General features: G+C 36.4%; 1 protein-coding gene across 1 annotated transcript; it reads left to right on the forward strand.

Moving 5' to 3' along the window:
- Window positions 1–17,873: 17,873 nt before the first annotated feature.
- Window positions 17,874–22,313, forward strand: Ccdc71l (coiled-coil domain containing 71 like). Its single transcript, XM_026395796.2, has one exon. The coding sequence runs from the start codon at window positions 18,190–18,192 to the stop codon at window positions 18,916–18,918; it is 729 nt and encodes a 242-aa protein (XP_026251581.2). The 5' UTR covers window positions 17,874–18,189; the 3' UTR covers window positions 18,919–22,313.
- Window positions 22,314–23,789: the final 1,476 nt, after the last annotated feature.

The raw sequence follows: 23,789 nt of genomic DNA on the forward strand, positions 1-23,789 counted from the left end.
GTATCAGATACTGGGAAGCCACACTGCAGTCCTGGTGTTCTTGGCTAATAATCTACTTTTTGTGCTTATTGCAGCAAACTATAACCTTATGGGCATTTTGCCAAGCCTAAGACGCAGTCTTCCATGGGATGACTTCAGCCATATAAATATGCCAAGTAAACAAGAGAATGCCAAATAAACAAAAGATTTATTCATCCTCTCAGGATGGCAGAGAGAAAACACACACACACACACACACACACACACACACACACACACACACACACAACTAAAAAGACCAATTATTTCAATTATTTTAGGATCCAAGTTTTAAAAGTTTGAACATTTGAGTAATAATAATAATTAACCCCCAAATTTCCTATGATATAGTTAATGAATTTATATATTCCTTCAACAGATATTTATTTTATGTGTAAATACCAATGTTCTGTTAAGAACTGGGGATTCAAAGGACATTGGACTTGACTTATGATTTAAGACTCATAAGAAAGAGAAATCTGTAAGCAACTACAAATGATGTGATACTGCTAAACTACAAATATGAATTTTAAAAAACTTACATAAGGAGTAGTACTAATATAATAGTCTTTTTTTCTGTTGTTATTTTATTTTTAAACATTGAAAAACAAAACAAAGCAACCCACTGATTAGAAACTTCCTATTTGGGTCCAAATACAAGCAAGCCTATGTGTTCTTTTCAGTCTATCTGGGTTTTAATGACCTTACCACAGTAGGCTCATTCCTTTGCAAGGATACTAAGGGATGTTGCTGCTTAAGAGACAGAAAATTGATATGTCTTTGGTTTCTTGGTTGTATTATTTTCCTTGTTGATATTTTTTAAATCAATTAATTCTAATTTGTTATATGTACAGAAGAATACATTTCAATTCTTAGTACACATATGGAGCACAATTTCTCATGTCTCTGGCTGTACACAAAGTAGAGTCACACCATTTGTGTCTTCATACATGTACTTAGGGTAATGATGTCCATCTCATTTCACCATATTTCCTATCCCCAGGCCCCCTTCCTTGCCCTCCCTCCTTTTTTCCCTATCCAAATTTCCTCCATTACTCCCACCCCCCCATCCCCATTATGGATCAACATCCACTTATAAGAGAAAAAAAATCCGCCTGTGATTTTTGGGAATTGGCTTACTTCACTTGGCATGATATTCTCCAACTCCATCCATTTACCTGCAAATGCTATGATTTTATTCTCTTTTAATGCTGAGTAATATTCCATTGTGTATATATATACCAAAGTTTCTTTATCCATTCATCTATTGAAGGGCATCTAGCCAGAGCAATTAAATGAAAGAAATTAAAGGGATACAGATAGGAAAAGAAGAACTCAAAACTATCACCATTTGCCAACGACATGATTCTATACTTAGAGGATCCAAAAAATTCCACCAGAAAACTTCTAGAACTAATAAATGAATTCAGCAAAGTATTAGGATATAAAATCAACACCCATAAATCAAATGCATTTCTGTATATCAGTGACAAAAACTCTAAAAGAGAAACTAGAAAAACTACTCCATTCACAATAGCCTCAAAAAATAAATAAATTGGGCTGGAATTGTGGCTCAGGGGTAGAGCGCTCGCCTAACACAGATGGGACCTGGGTTCAATTCTCAGCATCACATAAAAAAAAATAAAAAGGCATTATGTTGTGTCCATCTACAAAAAGATTCTCTCTCTCTCTCTTCTTTAAATAAATAAATAAATAAATAAAATACTTGAGAATTAACTTTACAAAAGAGGTGAAAGACCTCTACGATGAAAATTACAGAATGCTAAAGAAAGAAATAAAATAAGACCTTAGAAGATGGAAAGATACCCCTTGTTCTTAGATAGGCAGAATTAATATTGTCAAAAAGACCATACTACCAAAAGTACTATTTGGATTTAATGCAATTCCAATCAAAATCCCAGTGACATTCCACATAGAAATAGAAAAAGTAGTCATGAAATTCATCTGGAAAAATAAGAGACCCAGAATAGCTAAAGCAGTCCTTAGCAAGAAGAGTGAAGCAGGTGGCACCACTATACCAAAACTTAAACTACACAACAGAGCAACAGTAACAAAAATGGCATGGTATTGGCGCCAAAATAGACTTGTAGACCATTGGTACAGAATAGAGGACACAAAGACAAACTCACATAAATACAGTTATCTCATATTATATAAAGGCGCCGAAAACATGCATTGGAGAAAAGAGAGCCTCTTCAACAAATGGTGCTGGGAAAACTGGAAATTCATATGCAGCAAAATGAAATTAAGCCCCTATCTCTCCCCATGTACAAAACTCAGCTCAAAGTGGATCAAGGCTAATAGTTTTAATGAAACAAGATTACAGTTCATTTTTTACTATGACTCCACTTAATTTAGGGAAGTAGTAATGCTTAATTTTCTTTAGCTTTTAAAATGTATTGAGGAGAACCAGCAATCCATTAGTTCATTGTAGATATCTTGACTCTGAGTTTGGACAAAAGGCATTCACAAACTGTTATTAATAATCCTCTGTTATATTTAGTAGACTTATATTTTCTAGGATTGACTAGTGTTCAAAGTAAGGCCTGGATGTTTTTAGTGACTTACAAAGTCTCTCAGGGAATTCATGGAAGTGGCATCCAGTGGTTTCAATCCTGTAATGTAGTGATTCTTTTTCTAAAATTATTAATCATTCACTTAATTTATTTCTCTTTGATATCTTATCAAAGAATATTTTCTCCACTGAGTCTTTCTCCCTTTTCAAAGGAATAGAAGGTGATAGGGACTTTTACCTCATACTGCTGATCAATATTGTTTGTAAACAAGTAAACAAACAACAACAGATGACCAGTTCCAAGGTGAAAGAATTAAAAACTGAATCACCACAAGAAAAGGTTATATCCACTAGAGAGTGGAAAAGTATTCTCTATTATTATTTCTAACATGTAACTTGTTATTCAAAGCTCCCCAAAGTAGCTTCAATTCTCTGAAGCTATCCCAAGCCAGATAAATAGCAAAGTGTGTGTGGAGGTGAGGGTTGGGGGTCAAATAGTACCTCCAGTACTAAGAGCATAACCTCTGATTTGGCAAATTTGAAATTTCACAGAGTCTAAGGACTGAAAGTTTAAATATGTTACTGAGGACACACAGGTTATTAAAACAAAATGAAACAAAAAACAAATAACAACAACAAAAAGGAATTACTCAGCTGTAGCCCTGGTGGTCATCGTGGAATGAGAACCTACTGATGACAGAAGTTACAGTTTTTCCAGAACAGCCAGAAATCCATAATTCTTGTAAACTTTAATGATGATTAAAATTTTGTGCAAATTCAAACAAAGCATTTCTATGAGTGTTTAGCTCAAAATCAAGGCCATAGTCTTGTATGAAAGCAGGAAGTCCTCATAAAAAAATCTAGAAAAATCCTTGTTTTTTCACTGAAGACCAACCCTACAATTCAAAATCCAGAGAATGTTTTTATTATTCTCCCCTTGCTTTTCATGATGTAGTTTTTAAACTAATGTGGTAAAACATCCTACTCATTCTTTTACTGTGCTGATTAAAAGACAACATCATTTTCTCCTTCTTCATTTTATATTATGACAGAAATTGATGGACTAAATAAATATAGTTTCAATTGAATAAATGTCTCATTATATATAAAAAAAAGTAAAATAATAATTGAAATATAAGATTCCAGTAATAATTATTATCACAAAGGTGATAATGCTGTAAATGAAGGTGATATTATTTTAAGTTGGTATACCTCTTAATTTCAAAAAAATTTTATTTGATTCTACAAAGAATCCCATTTCAGACTCTACTCCTATTTTTTTCTGATTATTAAGTAATCTCTGTTATGACAATAATAGCAACCAACAACAAAATCAACAGAAGTAAAAATATCCTGAATCTAAATTAGACCTTTTCTCAATGTTTGTCATCTTGGAAAAGATTAAACCACCATTTTCTTCTGCTGTGAAATGTGTATGCAAAACCCATCATATTCGGGACCTCTGAATGCCTCTTTGGAAGTTGGAAGCACTGAAAAGGGTACAGCACTTCTCCTCCTATTTACTAATGTCTATAGTCTAAAATATCAATAAATACTAAATTGCTAAATACAGAGTAAGAACATTAAGTGAATCCTGGTTTTGATCCATCATGAGCACTTTGATTTTTTTTTTTTTGTTTTTTTGAGAAATATTAACTGCCACACCTTTTACAATACATGCTCCTATTATTTATGAGCCCCTCTCTGCATTTCCATAAGCAATGATTCTATTATTCTGTATATGCTTTCACTTTGTATTACACATGTCCCTAAAAAATTTGGCTAAACTGAAATATGAATTGTGTAGCATAACATTATGGTGAATTATTTTATAAAAAATAATTTTGTAACACAGTATTTCCCAAATTTTCAGTTTTTGAAGTTGGATTTTAATATACCAGGTTTTCTCAAAATGGATCTCACCTACATTTTACTTTGAAGTTGACAGAATCAAGCTATCAGTGACGGATATAGCCATGGAATGACAATGTAATGGAAGCTAGGGAATTCAGTAGAAGACACAGCCTTTCCCAATCAAGTATGAGAAATACATGTGTTCACATACACCCCTAACAAAACAAAGCCACTCACTGTAAGTGCCAAATGATTGACACTTATATCAATTTAGAGAAGAGGATGACTGCTCAGTTGAGAGGAAGTCTAAGAACAATTTAACCATAGATCAAGGCAGTAGTTGGCACCAAGACGTCTATAGGGAACTGACTAGGAACATATAAAACATAGTAATTCCTTCATTAATCCACTTCTCAATGATTTATTGGATGGATGCCTACTCTTTGCCATATACTATATATATATATATATATATATATATATATATATATATCTCCTAGAGATTCAAAGTTTATGATATAGTCCTTCTGAGGACATGTAATAATAATATAAGAGGTCACTTAAATTCATGGGTTTTGGTAGATCATATAACTATAAAATTTTCAGGTTTATTCAATCCCATCTCTGATCCAATGCAAAAATACTCTATGACAGATTCCTTCAAAGTAGTAATCAACATCTATTTGAAGGTTTTTATTGACATACATTCACTCAACAAGCATTTAAAGATTACAGCACATATGCTGGCTTTGCAGAAATTACTAGAGAGATAAAGTAAACAAGATTAGACATTCATCCTCCAGATATTTACAGTTTCAGGAACTTGCTAACTTTGCAGGACATTTTTCCACTTTTGGAAGAGTTCATCTGTAGAAAATTTGCTTTATTTATATAGCCATTGCAATTTAAATGCCAAATACAAATTTAGCAAAAATATGTATCATCTTCCATAGTAAGAAATACATAAATAATATTTAAAACTGAAAAATCAAGAAATAACAGTATATTTAAATTGGTGGCACATGCCTGTAAATCCCAGCTAATCTGGATTTTGATGTGGGAGGATCTCAAGTTTGAGGCCAGGCTTGGCAATTTAGTGAGACCCTGTCTCCAAATTCATACATACATATATACATACATATGGCCTAGGGTGTGGCTCAGTGGTACAGCACCCTTGGATTTAATCCCCAGTACTGCAAAAGAGAGTGGGGAGAGAGAGAAAGAGAGAGGGAGAGAGAGAGAGAGCACGCGCACACGCAATATCAGCATGTTACTTACAAACATGAACAGAAGAAATACTAGAAGAGTTGAAAATAGTTGCTTCTGGGAAATAAAAATTGTGAAGTAAGGTACAATGGACAGTCCACTTTTTCAGTTTAAGCCTTATATAACTGGATAAATTTTAAAACTGTATTAGTATTAACCTTCTGATTAATTTTTTGTCACAAAATGGAATAAAATACATTGGATGTTGTATTAGTCAGTTTTTCAATACTATAGTGAAATTGAAAGAACTAACAAGGCTCGTTGCCAGAGAAAATGCCCATTTATTGAGGAACAGCTCTGCATATTTAGAGAGCTGGGGGTGGTTTGACAGTTATGACAGTTTAACAGTTTAATGGTTTGATGATTGGCAAGGGGTGTTGTCTGATTGGTGGGTAAGGATCATGTGAGTCAGCAGGGTAGTCTGACTGGTGGGTAAGGACCATTTGAGCCAGCAGGGCTAGTCTGATTGGTGGGTAAGGATCATTTGAGCCAGCAGGGCTAGTCTGATTGGTGGTTAAGGATCATGTGAGTCAGCAGGGCTCACCATTGGACAGCTCTTCTCGGGGGATGGGGATGTTAGTCTTTTGGAGCGGGGGCGACTCCCAACAGAAATACCTGAGGCAGCCACTTTATAAGGAAAAGAGATTTATTTTGGCTTATGGTTCTGGAGGTTCAAAGTCGAAATAGCATGATATAGGCTCTTGCAACAGCTCCCCCAACCCCATTGGCTGCATCACATTGTGGCAGGAGCATGTGTGTATGTGTTTGTGTTTTTATCCCTCTCCTCATAAAGCCACCAGAATGATAAATGGGCTCTACTTTAATGACCTTATCTAATCACTTCTCAAAGGCCCCTAAAGACTATAGTGAGAGTAAATTTCTACCTTCTTAATACCATTAAAATATGATTTGGGGGATTAAACTCCTGTACAAGATCCCTAGGAAACAACCATATTCACACCATAGCAGAAGCACAGAGAAAAACAGAGATAGGAAATGGAGATCAAAGAACTCTAGGTTAATTACAAGGTTCAGTCCTTGCTATACCTTCTCCCTAGGATTCTCAGAGAAACCAAGCTATCTTCTCAATATCCTCTTCTTAGTTAATCAAAATCAAGTGAGTTCTGTTATTCACAAGCAGAAGTTTTCTAATGCATACTAATAATGATATAGGATTAAAGGGTGAAACAATTAGTATAATAATTGAAAAGTTAACTTTTTCCAAAACTTGCTTTTTAAAAATGAGTAGTCATCCTTCAAATCCCTAATGCCACTACCAATCCTGATATTTTACAATGGGTTACTAAAATCATTATAGAGCAGGAATTAGCAAGCTTTTTCTGCAAAGGGCCAGACAGTAAATATTTTAGCTTTGTGGGTCATACAACCTCTGTTCCACTACACAGGTCTGTTACAGCTGGAAAGCAGACTAAACAGTATGGATGAATGTGACTGTATTTCAACAAAAATTTATTTACTAAAGCAGGCAGTAGGTTGAATTTGTTTATGATGATAATTTATTGACCTTACTTTACAGCTAGGGCCACTGCATGCTACTGAACAACTTCTGCACAAAAATGAGTGACCAAGGGGTGAGTGAGGACTGAAATATAGCTTCACTCTCCTTGCCATACTCTGCTCTAAAGTGTAAAACTCTGTTTACCTCCAAAGGGGAGAAACTTTCTTTTAATTCATTTTCCTTAGTGACAGTGCATTTTTCTAATTATAAAATGGCCACAGCCAGTTACTGCTCTGCTTGGAACCTCAGAGAACATGCAAAGATTAAAATGTTGCAGGTCATTAATAAAGTCCTATGTGAAACTTCTTTTCTCCAGGCAAAAAAGTGTCTGAAGCCCGCTATCCATTTTTTCCACGACCTAGTGTGGAGTCACTTCATCTTCCCAGACATTCCTCTGAGGATAGCTTCCAGTGCACCAATGTCCAAAAACTATATATATAACACTTCAGGAATGGTCTAAGGAGTGCAGAGTACAGCAACTATTAATACAGCTATATGACCACATTCATTGGGGGGCAACAGATGCCTACTGGGAATGCATATTAAGCTTGCTGCCAACTGAACCCCCTGGTTCTTCAGACATCTGCTGCTATGAAGATATAGTTCTTTCATGTTATGCTTCTACAACTGATTTTTTGGACCCCAGATTTAGACTTTGTATTTGTTTCTATGAAATTACACTTTTTAGAATTTGTTCATTGTTCAAGGCAGTTCAGAAGGAAATATCAGCTCTCTGTTACTGCTCCATGGGAGTTTAAATTTGATAAGCCTGCCTATCACATTATCCAAATCACCTATCATCGTATTCAAATTACAGATCAAAATGTTGAAAGTGGTAGAAGCCAGAGGATGGTGAGAGAGAATGAAAGTACAACAAGTCAAGAAATATAAAATGTTCACTGTCACTAGCAACAGAATAAATACAAGTTAAAATGATAATTAATGACAACATGTTTAGTATATCTAAACATCTACTGCTAGAAAGGTTAAGGTGAAACATACATATAATTATATATTGCTGGAAGTATTATAAGTTGGTATAACTTCCTTAGAAATCAATGTGGCAATGCATATTGAGGAGTTACATATTTTCAGACCCAGGAAATTTATCCTAGGAAAGTAATAAAAAGAAAGAAAATATGCTTAAAACATGTATTTGAACATTATTACGAATCCTTAAAAGCCAAAAACAATGTCCTAGTGATATATACATATGACATGCACATATATATTTATTTTATGTATACTTTGATCACCATTGATTAGCTGGCAAATATTTAGTGCCTATGGCACCACAGATTTGAGCTTAGATTGTAAGGTTCTTTGGTGGCTCATATGGAGAACCATAACTTGTATCTAAGCTAACTTTCTCTCCCTAGTCATATCAAATGTCATTCCCAGAGGATTCCCCTCCAGTTGTGTGCCCCGACTAGGACGTATTGCCATTGCCTGAAGGAAGCAATGCTATGGAAGTGCTTGGCCAGGTGGATGGTATGCAGCTGACACCTGCCACATTGACACACTATGAGGGGTCCCCAGTCCTAGACCCTGGATACTACTATATCAGTTGTACTGGTTTGGTTTCCCAACTGGTTGAGAATCAATGGTCTATAATATTTTACTTTCTATGTCTTCTCATATTTAAAAAATTGTCTATTTTCTCTCCCTTTAGTTCAAAGAATTTTAGAGTATGATGTTATCTTAATACTTAATATATCATCTAATTTGTTTGTGTCAGTCAAGACTAAAATTAGAAGACACAGATGAAAATGGTAAAGTTTTAAAGATGGCCAAAGAAGATGCTACCATCTTCAATTTTAAAAGATTTGTTTCAAAATCATGGTTGAGTGCTTTTATGGTGAGCAAGGAGAAACAGGACTGAAAAGTGTTCTGGCCTTTGAATAAGAAAACTTTGGTTCAGGAGCCAGCCTTTAACCTTGGACACATCATTTAACCTTACTAGGCTTCAGTTCCTTGTCCATGAATGAGAATAACAACATTTTACCCTTAATTTCCCTTACCTGAGTCTTTGAGGGTCAAATTAGATATCATATTTTTAAACTTTAAAGTACTCATATGCAGAGAAAATATCAAGATCTTATTGCTATACACAGTGACAAATAAAAAGGTGACTAAGATACAGCATTGACACAAAGGAGTTTATAATCTAGATGGTTCACAGTTTTTCTCCTAATGTAGTACAACTGAGAGATACAACTCATTCCCCTCAGTGACAGCAACTTTCTTGGGGGTGAGGGTAAAGTAGGGACATGAGAAAGGGCAGGAAAACATGCTGTCAGGGAGATAAAAGCAAATTTCAACAGCCTTTGTAGAACAAAACAGGTATAGGGACCAATGGCTTTGGTGAGGGGCATCAAAGGGTGGGTAAAAAGATGGAAAGGGGAAAACAGGGGAAGACCAAAGATATATAGGTGTGAAAAAACAGTGCCAGTATGCTCATCTGTAAAGTGGAACATACAGAATAGTACATAATAAATGGGACTGCTGAGAAGATTGAAGTAATCTACAGAAACTGCTTAGCCCAGGGTCAGACATAACAAAACATGAGTATTTGGTATATGTTAAGCTTGTGTTATCATTAGTTAAAGCTTTGATTCTGTGGGCTGAAATATGGCCCCTCAAGAGTGCATCTGAGTCTCTGAAACATGCAAATATTTTATTTGGAAGGAGGGAATTCTTGTTAATCAGATAATTTGATATAGGAAGCTTTTTTTTTTTTGATTATCCAGGTAAACTCAATTTACCCACAGATGAGAAGAGTCAGAGGGAGATGCGACTGTTCAAGAATGGTCAAAGAGGTTTATGTTGGTGGCTTTCCGAATGGAGAAAGTGGGCCATAAGCTGGAACGTGAGCAACGCCTAGAAGACGGAAAAGGTGAGGCAATAGGTTTACCCTTGAAGCTCCAGAAAATGACAGCCCTGCCAACATCTTGATTTTAGTCCCGTGGGATACAAATTGGCCTTCTGACTTCCAGAACTATAATAAGTTAGCATTATTTTGAGTCAAGGTTGTGGTAATTGGTTAATGGAGCCATAAGTAACTAATAAACTAGTAGTCTATCAGCATCATGAAGCAAGTTCTTGACATAGTTCTGTTCACAGTTTCTTCCTAGCACTTAGCTTGATATATAGTAGATAAATTATTTCTCAATAAGTTATTTGAATGATTGAGTGAATGAAAGTTCTAGGAATATGTTGTGGTGATGTTTGGCAGAAAGTTTTGCTGTACCCCAGATATAAATGAGATTTGAAGCTTGGTTAGGGCCATAATTTGAACATTGGAACATTAGATTACAGAGTTTGCTCTTATTTGGTAGCCAGCAGAGATCCACTGGATATGTTTGAGCACTAGAAGGATATAACTGAAGATGTGTGTTAGGAGTTTAATCTTGGCAGCATTAAGTAAAAAACAATTTTAAAAATTACCTCATGTTTCTGAAATTTTATATGCTTATGCATTCTACTTATGTCCAAAAAGCAACTTTTAAAAAACTTTTTTAAAAAATCATACTAATTTGTTGTTTCTCATTCATCTAGTTATTCATTATAATACTTAACTCTCTTTTTTTCCACATTTATAATTCCATTGTGCTAATATTCTTCCAATCTGGTACTAATAGTTTCAAACAGACTAATCACTTTTACATGTAATTAGAGCTGAGCTCCAAATTACTAAGCAAATTACTCTTGCACAAGTGGGGTCTACACTTGATATCAGTCTGAGAACTTATAAAAATACTAAGTGGTGATTTCATCTGATTTTTGATAGGGATATCAGGTTTGGTAGATTATGGATAGGCCCATAAGCAGTATATTTTGATTTCAACAAAAATGTGATTCTTCTTTTAATATCTTCCTCAATAAGAGATTACAGCTGGGTGATAAAACATAAAACAATCTTGAAGCTGATGGGCCAGCTGTACCCAGAAACTGGTTACAAGTGATTGTGTATCAGGATGGTAGGTCTCCAGAAGGGTAACCTATGTCTTTGTCATTGAGTCTGTTCCAATTGGTAGTGGCATTGAAGATTTAGTGTGAAGTGTAAAGATACTTGTTTAATTTGGTGGAAGAATTAATCAAAATCAAATATTACAGAATTCAGATTCAAGTAGGAATGCTGGATTGACACTAAGAAAATTAGATTTGACAGGGATAAATCGAAAGTCCTCCAAGTATGGCAAAGTTCAATGTACACATATTTTAGGGGAAGAAAAGAGTCTTTTTCTGACTTTAAATTTAAAGTGCATTAACAATATGAAGAAGTTGTTTGCATTGACACTGACAGAATCTAAATTTAACATTTCAAGATTGGTTCAACGAAGCTTTAGAAGACTAGACAATGGTTAAGAGGAAGAACAATAGAAATAGATACTCACTACTCAGGAGAAAAATATTTTAACTAGGCCTACAGATCAAAGACTTTTGATTAATTTTAGGTCTAGATAAATTTTTGATTTGGCCAGTTTCTTGGTTCCCTCCTATCTGGGCAATTTCTGATTTAAACAATCATTTTTCAATAAGCACTAGCACATAGCATATATAGATTTATCCTTTCAGTTTATTTGCCATTTGTTCTGTTTTTCATTTCTCTTCATTTATCTAAACATTTTTTAAGAAATTTTATTTTTATCTATAATGTTTTTGAGTATATCTTATTATACAGCTTTTAGAGTGCTTCCTTTTTGTGTAAATAACTTATTCCAGTCTAAGGGTATCATTGTCACCATTTTTAGTGAAATACAGAAATCTCATCTCCTTTTATGCCTTTTTATCCTGCCAGTCATCTTAGTGAGTAGGGATTCAAAATATGAATTTTGTGGGGTTACAAACACTCAATTTATCATAGTCATCAGACATAATTTAGAAAATTCAAAAGGAAAAGGATTTATGCACATTTTTTGCCTACAGTGTTCTTCCCTTTCTTTCAATGTCTTAAGAATACTTTTATTGTTTCCTTTCTACTTATTGAACTTCCTTTGGTTGTTCTTTAAAGCATATCTGCTGGCAACAAATTCTGTTTTCCTTCATGTGAGAATGTCTTGATCTCCTTTACATTATCAAAGGATGTGTTTCACTGGATGTAGAAATTCAGGTTGACCATTATTTTATTTTAGCAAATGAAAAAGATATAACCATTGTCTTCTGGCTTCCTGGTTTCTGAGGAGGATTTTTTTTTTTTTTTGTCATTTGAATTGTTTTTCCTTTAAAAGTAAGGTATCATTTTTAATCAAGCTGATTTCAAGGGTTTTTTTGTCTTTAATGTTAGGAGTTTGACTAGGATGTGCCTTGATGTAGATTCTTTGAATTTATTTTGTTTGGTTTTGTTCTTAAATCTGTAAATTTATGTCTTGTGTAAATCTGAAACATTTTCAGCCATTATTTCTTTAAGTGCTTTTTTTAAGCCCCATTTTCTTTTTTGAGGCTTTCCTTCTAGATTTGCAATGATACAAATATTAGGTCTCATATTCCCATTGGTACCTGAGACTTTTGTTCTTCTTCTTTTTTCCTAGATAATTTTTCCTCTTGTTCAGATTGAATGATATCTATTGTTATATCTTCAAGTTCACTGAGTCTTTTCTCAGTCCCCACATTTTAATGTTGAACCCATCCACTGAGATTTTTATTTTGGTGGTTGTATTTTTCAAATCTAAAATTATATTCTGTTCTTCTTTGTATCCCCTATTTATTTTGTGAGATTATCAATTTCTTTAACTTGTTTTAAAATATCATAATTGCTTGTTTTTATGATGGTTACTTTAAATATTTGTCATTCTCTTTCTCATCCCCATGTTGGCATCTATTGTCTTTTTTTCCTTCAGTTTGATAGCTTTCTATTAAGTGATTTTCAATGACATGTTGGGTTTTGCATTATGAGACTCTGGATCTTATTTAAATCTCTTTTAGCTGTTTATCTCTGACACTGTTCCAACAGGGAGAGAGGTTGCTGCCTTGGTACTGCCAGGAAGGAGTTAAGATTTTCCATTCTGATTCCAGTGACACTTTTTGGCAAAAGTACTGATGCCAAATCTAGTCTGGGGTGATATCACCCCAGCAGAGGTTTTGGGGTACTTTTTATAACCCGGCAAATGTAGAAGTCATAGTTTTTAATCTGTGATTTTTTTTCAGCAATTATTTTCTAATAGGTTTCTATCTTTTTCTATCTCTTACCTGGTCCCATCGTTAGAGGAATCAAGATTTTCTTTGGGCTTTTTATATTTGCTCTGTTGGCATTTCAGGACTGCTGGTTTCTCTAGCACCCACTCTCAAATGCATGTAGAAAGGAGTGAAAAGAAAACACAAGGAACTCACTGCATTGCCCTTCCTTGTGTTCTGAGATCCTAAATCTGTTTGCCTTCTTTCCATTTTCAGTGTTCTTATATTTACTTTATATATAATATCCAGAGGTTTTATTTACAGTTTGTGGGTATAGAGAAAGTACATGTATTCCATTTTTCTGTAAGCAGAAGTTCTATCTCCTCAGTTTATACAGCCCTTATGTATTTTGTATTAAGCCTATAAAAGCTTTGAGATAACATTTGTAGAAAAATCTCGATTTAGAATGAGTCTAATGAAAAGGCTGAATTTTTCCTTAATGTGTTATGCTGTATTTATACTAATGTTAACACTAGCTCCTTGGATTAAATGCAAAATTTAGAATGTTAGAAACAACTCTGGACTGATAGAGACCTAGATTCTACTTCAGCATCTTCCACTAAATAGCTCTGTGACCTTGGGCAAATCTCTTGGCATCTCAGTATTCTTACTTGAATAAAAGGTTTTGTACTCATTAGATGATCTCTAAGTTTCCATTAGCTCTAACATTTTGATTTTCACCTCATCAATTCTATCATATTTTAAAAAGTCCATTTTCTGTAATATAGTTTGAAATATATTAGTTAAATAAATACAGTCCTCAAAATTAGCTAAGAAAAATAAGAACAGCTATAATTTATTGAATGCTTACTGTGTTCCAGGCACTTTAGAGTCTTATAGATATTATCTCATCTAATCCTTGAAGTAGAGGTTACATTTATTTTGTAGGTGAGATAACTGAGACTCAGAAAGGTAAAAAAGGGTTAAAAGGTTTCCAAAAATATTTTATGTAAAGATGCATTTGATTCTATGTCTATTTGATTACATAGCTGATGTCTGTAACATACTTTTTAAAACCTTCTTATTGAGGTACAACATTCCACAGTAATATGCATAAATATTAAAGGTACAGCTTGATTGAACTTGATGTTTGTATATATTATTATAATAAGATCAAGAAATAGGCCTGGCGCAGCGTTAACATGCTTATAATCCTAGCAGCTTGGGAAGCTGAGGCAGGCGGATCATCAGTTCAAATCCAGTCTTAGCAACTTAGTAAGGCCCTAAGCATCTTAGTGAGATGTTGTCTTTAAATAACATAAGAAAGGTCTGGGGATGTGGCTCACTGTTAAGAACCCTGGGTTCAATCTCTGGTACCAAAAGTAAGTAAATAAATAAAATTTCCATTACTTCATAAGGTCCCTTCATGCCCCTTCCCAGTTAATCCTTACCCTCACAGGTAACTACTAATCTGATTATTGTAAGTATGTATTAATCTGCACTTGCTAGACAATTATGTAAATGAAGTATTACATATATTTTTTATTATTTTTGGCTTCAAGAAGCAAATTATTTTTATAGAAGTGAGATATTAAAGCAAAAGTCCTGGATAGCTAAGAGATACATTTTATGTTTAACTTTTCAAATCATTTTATTTTGCTTGGATTTGCTTTTTTTTTGTACCAGGGATTGAACCTAGAGGCACTTAACCAATGAGCCATATCCCCAACCCTTTTTGTATTTTATTTGGAAAACAGTGTCTTGCTAAGTTGCTTATGTTCTTGTTAAGTTGCTGAGGCTGGCTTTTGAAATCGTGATCCTCCTGCCTCAGCCTTCTGAGCCTCTGGGATTACAGGTGTGCACCACCATGGCTGGCTTGGATTCTCTTTAGCAACATAAATTATAAACACAGAAAAGAGATGCATATAGTTTTTTCTATTATCCATATTACCGGTCATTTATTTATCAGATATAGAAAGATGATCTTTGAGAGGTAAAGGATACACTGAGGATTATAAATCGTCATTCCTCAGGCATGAAAATTTATCAACTTTGCTTAAACTTTATGTCTCAGGAACTAGAAGAAACATATTAGTTTTATGTATAAATTCTACTCACCTATGGAGAATGAATAAGAACCACTCATAATACTTATTTCGAGCTAACCAAAATGTGGATGTCAAGAAGAAATTAAGAAAGGAAAAAGAAAAGAGCAAATAGATAAATTTAAGTGTGTAAAAGTAATTTAAGTAGTTTAACATGATACTGGTTCCTGAAAGTATTTCATAAAAACATTATTTAGTGTTAAGCAAATTCAATGAATGTCCATCACAAAATAAACTCAATACTTAACAATTTGTTGTGATCCTGTTTTCTTAGAATCAAAATTATATGGAAAAAATTAATTTCCTTAATTGAAATCAGTTCTATAAGTTTTTAAACATATTTAAGTGAAAAGACCTAAAGAGCTTAAAACATGGAAGGGTAAGAATAGCAATATAAGAAGCCCAGACTACATTTTACCTAATTTTGTTTTTCTTTCGTCATGAAGTTCCCCTAGTTTTCTACTTGTTTGCTCTGTGAGATTTTCTGTGTCAACCTGCGGGAGTATTTCATTGGAAGTTATTTTAATTTCATATTACTATATAGTCTCAGAATTACAAAGAAAACTAATTGTGCTGTAAAGAGTTGTTGCAATATTTTTTATAAGAGGTTGGGAAGCTGGGTTGGCTCTATAATTCAAAGTGTGCTTTTCTAAGAAAATTATTTTCTCTTCAGAAAATTACCATGATTTTGGTAGGTAGAGAGGTAGAGAACTGGTTTGCAGTCAAGTTTTATTTTTGCTATAAACAAAACCCACTGTGTGGAGAGGGTGTTCTGGTGTAGAGAAGCATCTTTCAAATTATTTTGCCTTTAGTTTTTATTGAAACTAACAAAAGTTTATCTGCTTCAAACAAAATATTATCTAAATCCAATATAAGACAGATTAAAAACTGCTCAAATCTGAGTGGAGTGGAAGTAGGAATAGGGGTGGAGCTCTGTCCCTTGGTCACCCTACTGGTATATAAAGCATATTCTATTGATCTGCCTTAGAGTTAGGGCAGCATAATTTGAAAAAAAAAAAAAAAACCACCAGTGAAATATAAAGACCGCCAGATTAGGAATCCAAAGACCTGGAGTCCCAGTGCTTCTATCACCAAGCTGTATTAATGAACCTCTGTGGGTCTAAATTTCTTCATCTGTGAAATAAGGAGATAGAACTAGGTCTCTTTTGGCTTACATAGTCAAGGGAACCATCAGAAACTATATGTAAATCATGAAAATTCTGTACCTTATTCATTGTCTACTGCAAAATACGATGCTTACTGAAAGGTAAAATCTGGCTCAAAACTATGTATAAGGATTTTTTTTTTGTAACCTTAAAAACTTAAAAGAAAACTTGTGGGTTGGGGTGAGGGTGGGGCGGAGTGGGGCTTAATGTTAGAACGAATACTTGTCTAGCATCTGTGAGGTCCTGGATTTGATCCCCAGTACTGGGGGGAAAAATTACGAGTTCTGAGAACGTGGTAATATAAATGTGAAATAATGAAATCATTTTTTTTCAAAGGAATTTCAATATTTTCTTTCTCATTCCATTTCAAATAATCAGTGGCGTTTCATTAATTCATTTAGCAAATATATTGATGCCCACTTCCTGACATGCACTGAGTTCAGTATGGAGATTATTAGAAGACAACAAAAGAACATCTACTACTCTCCCCTCAAATACAAAAGGAAATGAATTATTAAAAATGTGTTTCTTTCAACAAAATTTTGTTGAGTATATGTGATGTTTCATCCTTTCTAAAAGAAGGATTCTGCTGTAAAGAGACATGTGAAAACCAAATGAAATACGAAGTGATATTCTGACAGAACTATTATGTTTAAAATAAGGATATATCCTTTAAGTAGAATGGCTTTGTTGTAATTGATCTTCGATCAACTTGAGCACAGTTCTTGTTTTCATAGTATGAAAGGCTTTGTTTTCCTGATTAGCAGAGTCTCTCTCAAATACCAAAATGGTTCCATTGCCCAGAGGAGCCAATCTCGCCAATGCCACCACATTACCTGAATGTTTACTGGTTTCTTGAGATGGATTGGAGTCAAGAGAGGGAAGAATTTAGAATGAAGCTGCCAATAGAAGCCTTTTGAGGATTTAGACGGAAATTGTGAAAGGTCCATCTTCTCTAGACAAAAACCCAAATTCCCTAGCTGTAATACTAGTCAGTCTTCAGGGACATCTCCCTTTGTTACTCAGACTGGTAGATCTTTGAGCTCAACCCACAACAGCATATCCACTCAATCCCAAGACACAGCTGACATCCACCTCTGACTCTACACATGGCAACCATCATACGCCCACCCAACTGTTGACTCGCATTCAGGGACCACCACCACCACCACTACCAACAACAACCACCAGCCACCCCGGCACCATCTCCCAGCAACTGGCCTCTCCCAGTCCCCGCCCCTTTTCTGAGAGCACCCAATGGGTGGAGTCGGGACTGTGGTGGGAGGGGCCTGAGGCGGGCACATTTAAAGAAAGGCAGAGGGCGAAAGAAGGCTAGAGAGGAGAAGAAAGAGAAACCAGGGGGGCGAAGCGCCGTCCAATGACAAAGCCCAGGGGTGGGCGCCGGCCGCCATCTTGAACCGGGCGGCAGGATATACACCCGCGTCCTCCGCCCTCGGAGGGGGAGGGGCGGCGGAGGCGAGAAAAGTAGCGAGAGACGCACCGGGCTGGAGACGCCAGCAGCGGCCACCACAGCCGAGCCAAGCCAGACTCGGGCGGGCTCGGCGGCGACAGCGAGACCAGGCGAGCGCGGGCGGCCTCGAGTGGCCTCCGATGCGGCGCAGCGTGAAGAGGCGCCGGCGCCGGCCCCCGGCCGCGGCCGCCCGGGGCGGCGGCTTTAGAGCGGGAGGAGGGGCCGGGCTGGAGGCGCGGGAGGAGAAGGTGGTGTACTCCCGGTCGCAACTGTCGCTGGCCGACAGCACCAAGGCGCTGGGCGATGCCTTCAAGCTGTTCATGCCCCGCAGCACGGAGTTCATGAGCTCGGACGCGGAGCTCTGGAGCTTCCTCTGCAGCCTCAAGCACCAGTTCTCCCCGCACATCCTGCGCAGCAAGGACGTCTACGGCTACGCCTCCTGCCGAGCCCTGGTGCCTGACCCCCCGGAGCCCCCTACCGCCCGCGGCCTGACGCGCCGGCCGGCCCCGCGCGCGGCCGCCAGGAGGAGGCGCCGCGGAGCCCGGGCCACCGCCGCGGGCAGGAGGCGGCCCCGGCTGCCCCCGCCGCCTCCACCTTCACAGCCACCGCTGCTGCCGCCGCCGGCGGCCCCCGAGGAGTCCTGCCTGGAGAAGCTCTCGGCGCCCGAGCCCTGCTTCGGGGGCCGCACCCTGGAGGAGATCTGGAGGGCAGCCACCCCGACGCTGACCACCTTCCCCACCATCCGCGTCGGCGGCGACGTGTGGGGCGAGCGCAGCCTGGCGGCGGCGCGACGCAAGGCGCGCCAAGTCCTGCGAGTGGACCTGGAACCCGTGGTGAGGCTCCGCCGCTTCCCGGTGCCCCGGGCTTGAGACGCCGCCCCGAGGGCGCCTCCTGCAGGTCCCCGGCCCAAGATGGAGTTTCTGCTTGGAGAAATGAACAAGTGTCAGTCGAGTGTTTACAGACTCCTCCAGGACCGTCCCCTAGTGCACTTTACGCGCGAGGAAGTCCCGGGATGGTCTCCCTGCCCCGCGCCCCCGGGATGCGTCCCCGCGTCTGGAACTCCGGGACAGGTGTACCCTCTGCCGCCTCCCCGTACCGCGTCTGCGAAGGAGGAGACTGCAGGACTCACAGGGGAGGTCCCTTTGCTTCCGAACCCCAGATTGAGAAGTCTCCAGGACTATAGGGGCAGATTGGTTTTCTCCCTTTCGGACTCTACCTCACTGGTCTGGAAGTCCTCCGAAGAAGTCCTTCTTTTCCAAAGGAATTTGTTTTCGTGCTTGTGTAATAAAAGCCAGAATTTGCTTGCTCTTTAACCCCCGCCTCCATTTTTCTTTTTGACTGCCACCCCTCTTTCTGGACGGAAGATCAAACATGTTTTGTGGTGTTGCACTAGTTTGTGCTCAGGGTATTCTGAATCCCACTCGTTTCTGAATTTTTACTGAATTTCAAAGCTTTGACCAAGGATTTTTTTTTTTTTGAGAGGTTCAAGCTTGACTGTTAGTAATGCAAGAATTTATATGGCTTTGATTTTCATGGGCTCAGTGATTACAAACAAAAGAGATGTAAAGTCCAATTGCTTAACGTTTTAAAGGTGTTTCTAGAAGATTTTATATTGAAGTTTAATGTTTATATTTACTGAGCTCCTAAAGCAAATGGTAGAATGAATACTCATACAAAGTTTTGTTTATGAAAAGTTGACTTGTTGAATTCTTTTTTAATTGAATAAAAATTGAAGTGCATTGAAACCACATGGCTTGTGATTGGGGGAAAAAAGAATCGTGAAGAACTGGTGTTGTTGCAGGAATGACTGGAATTCAATTGGAGATAATCTGGCAACATGTCCTGGTCAAACATAAAAATCCAAGAACGTTAATGAGAAGATAATAATTTTTAAAATTGAAGTCACATAGGAGAGATGAATGTGTGTAAACGTTGTGAATAAAGTGACAAACAGAATACCCATTAGAAACCTCAACATGATCTATAGAGAAGGGTGGGGGCATTTCTTGGTATCAAGTAACTGGTTGAAGTTACTTTGGGCAAAATAGATCCCTTTGTTTTTATTGTTGGATAACAAGAAATGCCAAGACTAGTATTCATCACATTTGTAAACATTATGACAATTAATTGACTTTTTTGTCCTGTGAATTTTCTTTTTTTCCATTCATAGTTACGTTTGCAGTCTTTGTTTGATAGCTGAAGGCCACAGAAATCAAACAGGCAAGCCACCCAGAGTACTGACCCTTATTTTACACTTTTGTAATAGTGTGTATACCATATGGCCTAGTGTGGAATTCTTGATTATCCAAGTGCCTTTGGTCAATGGTGGCAGCAAGACTTACTGGTTATTAGACAGTGGTGCCACAGCCAGCTTTTACTGCAATACCTAAAGGGTCAAGTAGTGTTTTTGTACCACAATTATTTCAAATTCAAGTATTCTGCCATGGAACTATCCATACTGGGCTGGAACTTGGCATGTGAAACCCTCAATACAAAGGTTTATCTCTGCTTGGCAGCTTATTAGGAGAATAATGGGAGTTGTGATTTTTACTCTTGTTTTCCTAGAATTCAAATGGCATAGCTTTCTGAAATAATTATTTTAAGTTTAATAGTCCATAGTAGAAATGTTGTGACTTTCATTTCAGTGTTCTTGTTTTGAAAAAAAAATTATATATATATATACATATATATACATATATATATATGACTTTATGCCAGTTTCCCAGTAAGCCTCATAGTCTTTTATTCACTACTCAATGATGATGCATCCTTACAAACACTGTCATATGGGTAAATAAAAAAGTGAATAATTACTTAGAAGATGGAGAGTGTTAAATTATAGTTGTGTGATAGGAAGCTGAGACATTTTTTGGTTATTAGCTTCCATTGCCAATTGTATTTCATACACATAGGAGTTTCTTTCCAAAAATATATTGTTAACTTTTATAGCTAACTAGCACCTGAAAAAAATGTATTGTACCATTTCACTATTGTATATAGTTTTATAATAATTTTTAAAGTAAATCCAATGGCCATATTAGAATGTAATTTCAACATGTAGCTTATCTAGATATTTTCCTGAGGATTTTGAAATTAGCTGAGAATAACTTTTCTCAGCACACAACTGAAACATAACCAGTGACACCTTGCATTTGTTTTAACTGATATTCTTGACATTTTTTTTCCTCTTATGCCTTGTTACTTTAGTGCACTTGAATGTGTATAAATGCTTTTTTGGCTTATTTGGGTTATCTGATTTCAGTTTGAATCTGATTGCCCATCTTGAAGTCAATATGGTTCATGTGGACTATTAAATAATGCCGTTTCTAGTTTGTGAAGTAAGATGTAAGAAATATTTTTGCCAAGTTTTCTTTAGCAAAACCTATCTTGCAACTTCTAAAATGTGGAGAAACATCTGATATAGTTGACTAGTATGTTAATAGGAAAGTGAAAGTATTTTATGATTACCTTTGGGCGGAGTGTGAAAAGAAACTTGGCATAGTGGCCTTTATGGTGAGGCATCCATTAATTGTTTCAGAAGTGAGTCTGTAGCTTAGCTTGTGTATAATTTTTTTTTTAAAGAAGTCCCATTTGTTTGTTCTCTTGCCTTCATTTATATCTCATATGACACAAGTAGAGGAGGAAGCTAGGAGGAATTTTATCACCTTGATATATTTCTGTTTGATTTTTGACTTTTGGGTGCCTAAATGTGACTGGCACAACAAATAATCTTTTTTGATATTTTTTACATTCCTTCCTAACAATCAGCAACTCATTTTCTATGTCACTAAAACCAGTAATGTCATGATTGTGAGGGCAAGCTTCATCATTGATAGTGCAAAGTGTTGCTGTTGTGGCGTGTATTTATTTTTGTTTGAGTACTCTATTGGACAAGTGTAACTTAAGCTAGTGGCACATACTTGTTGATTTGCTATGAGCAAATGTTAGTACTATTTTTCAGAAAACTTTTCAATAAAATCTTTTAAAATCATTGAATACAAAAAGTCAGCAATTTTGAACTCAAAAGGTTTTTTTGGTCGTTTTAAGGGTTGGGTTGCCACAGCACTCTTTAAATTGATAATTTTTAATGATCATATATACCTAACATTTGCTTTATTGGTGTGTTGAAATATTTTTTTGATAAACTGTTATGTCTTAATTGCATTAGAAAGCAATTGTTTGTAGTGGAACTGAAGTGTTTCCCTGGACAGTTTAATGTGCATATGATTAAGATTTACAATTTGGTTGTACTTTGCTTTTTAACTTATTAACTGTAAATAAATTTTAGAGAATACACAGTGTCTAGTTTTTCTAATTAGGTTGAAATTTTTTGAAATGGGATTTTGTGTATACATGTAAATCAAAAAACAATTTATAAGTTGATAAATTTTGACTTTTGTGTACTTAAAACTCCTAAGAATCTCAAGATTTTTGTTTTGTGCTGTCTTGGGAGTGTATGTCCTATCAGTTCTTTAGTTATCTTGTGAATCTATTATGGTGCTTCAATTGCAAGCCATTTATGCATTCAGCCAGCAATAGACCCCTTTAAGAATGCATCATAATTCAGGGTTCTGAATCTTGATCCCAAGTTCCTTTGTGGGATGGTAAAAAATCTAAATCTCCCATTCTTTTATATTGTAAAAGAAAGTAAGAGTGCTCTAAATGAGTAGCAGTAAAGACTGTTCTACAATTAAGGATAGAGCCAGAAATTTCATTACAGTCTAGAAGGCAGAAGTGGAATATTAGCAAACTCTACACCAAGGGCAATTTCATAGTACTGTGTAGGCTGAATTGCCTTCATACCCAAGTTCTTATCAATAGATGGAAGTAGCAAAGTGAATAGCTGTGGTGTCATAGTGCCAGGACTGGAATTAGGAGTGAATTCATGGCTCACAAGTGTTGGGACTCTAGGTAAATAATTATTTGTACCTTAGCCTCATTAGCAAATATAGTTAATAAAATATTGAGTTATTGTAAGGATTGGAAGGGATGTTTATTCTAGAGACCTAGGAAGTACTTAATAAATACTATTAACTGAAAGTATGCATGCTGAGAATAAATATGTATACTGAGAGCAATCCCTTGGGAGTTTAGCTCTCCAGCTTTTTCAGCATCTCAAACAAGAACAGACTGTGGTCTAGGAAAGGTATAAAACAAAATAAGGTAATTCATGGGTGAATTAAATTGAAAACATAAATTATATTTTTAGCCCTACTGACAACTAAAAGAGGTTTTTAGCAGTAAGAGGTTAGATAAAATGGATTTAATCACAATTTTTGCTGTTAGAATTTTTCTTTCAAAAATTTGATTTTATCATATCATTGAAAGACAGTTAAAATATGCCAACATATATTTTAAAGTGTCTGAGAATTAATCCAGGCATGGTGGCATGTGCCTATAGTTCCAACACTCAATAGGCTGAGGCTACATTAGTCCAAGACCTGGACAACATAGAAAGACCCTGGATCAACAAAGGAAAAAAAAAAATGAAGTATCTGAACAATAGATCAAAGTTGCTGGTCCAGGAACTTGTAAATATTTTGCACAAATTTTTCCTAGAATAAGTTTATTAGGGACTGCTCAAGACCCTCGTTAATATTTATGCACAGAACCAACATAGAATTAGTTTTTATGAGGTTTGTGGTTCAGGTTTTAAAGGAAATAAGATAATTACAATAATTGTGCTTGAAACAGCAGAACATTATTACTAAAAGTAAAAATATCCTCATTTTCAAAGCAC

The sequence above is a fragment of the Urocitellus parryii genome, chromosome 3, assembly GCF_045843805.1.
Source record: "Urocitellus parryii isolate mUroPar1 chromosome 3, mUroPar1.hap1, whole genome shotgun sequence".
Taxonomy (NCBI): domain Eukaryota; kingdom Metazoa; phylum Chordata; class Mammalia; order Rodentia; family Sciuridae; genus Urocitellus; species Urocitellus parryii.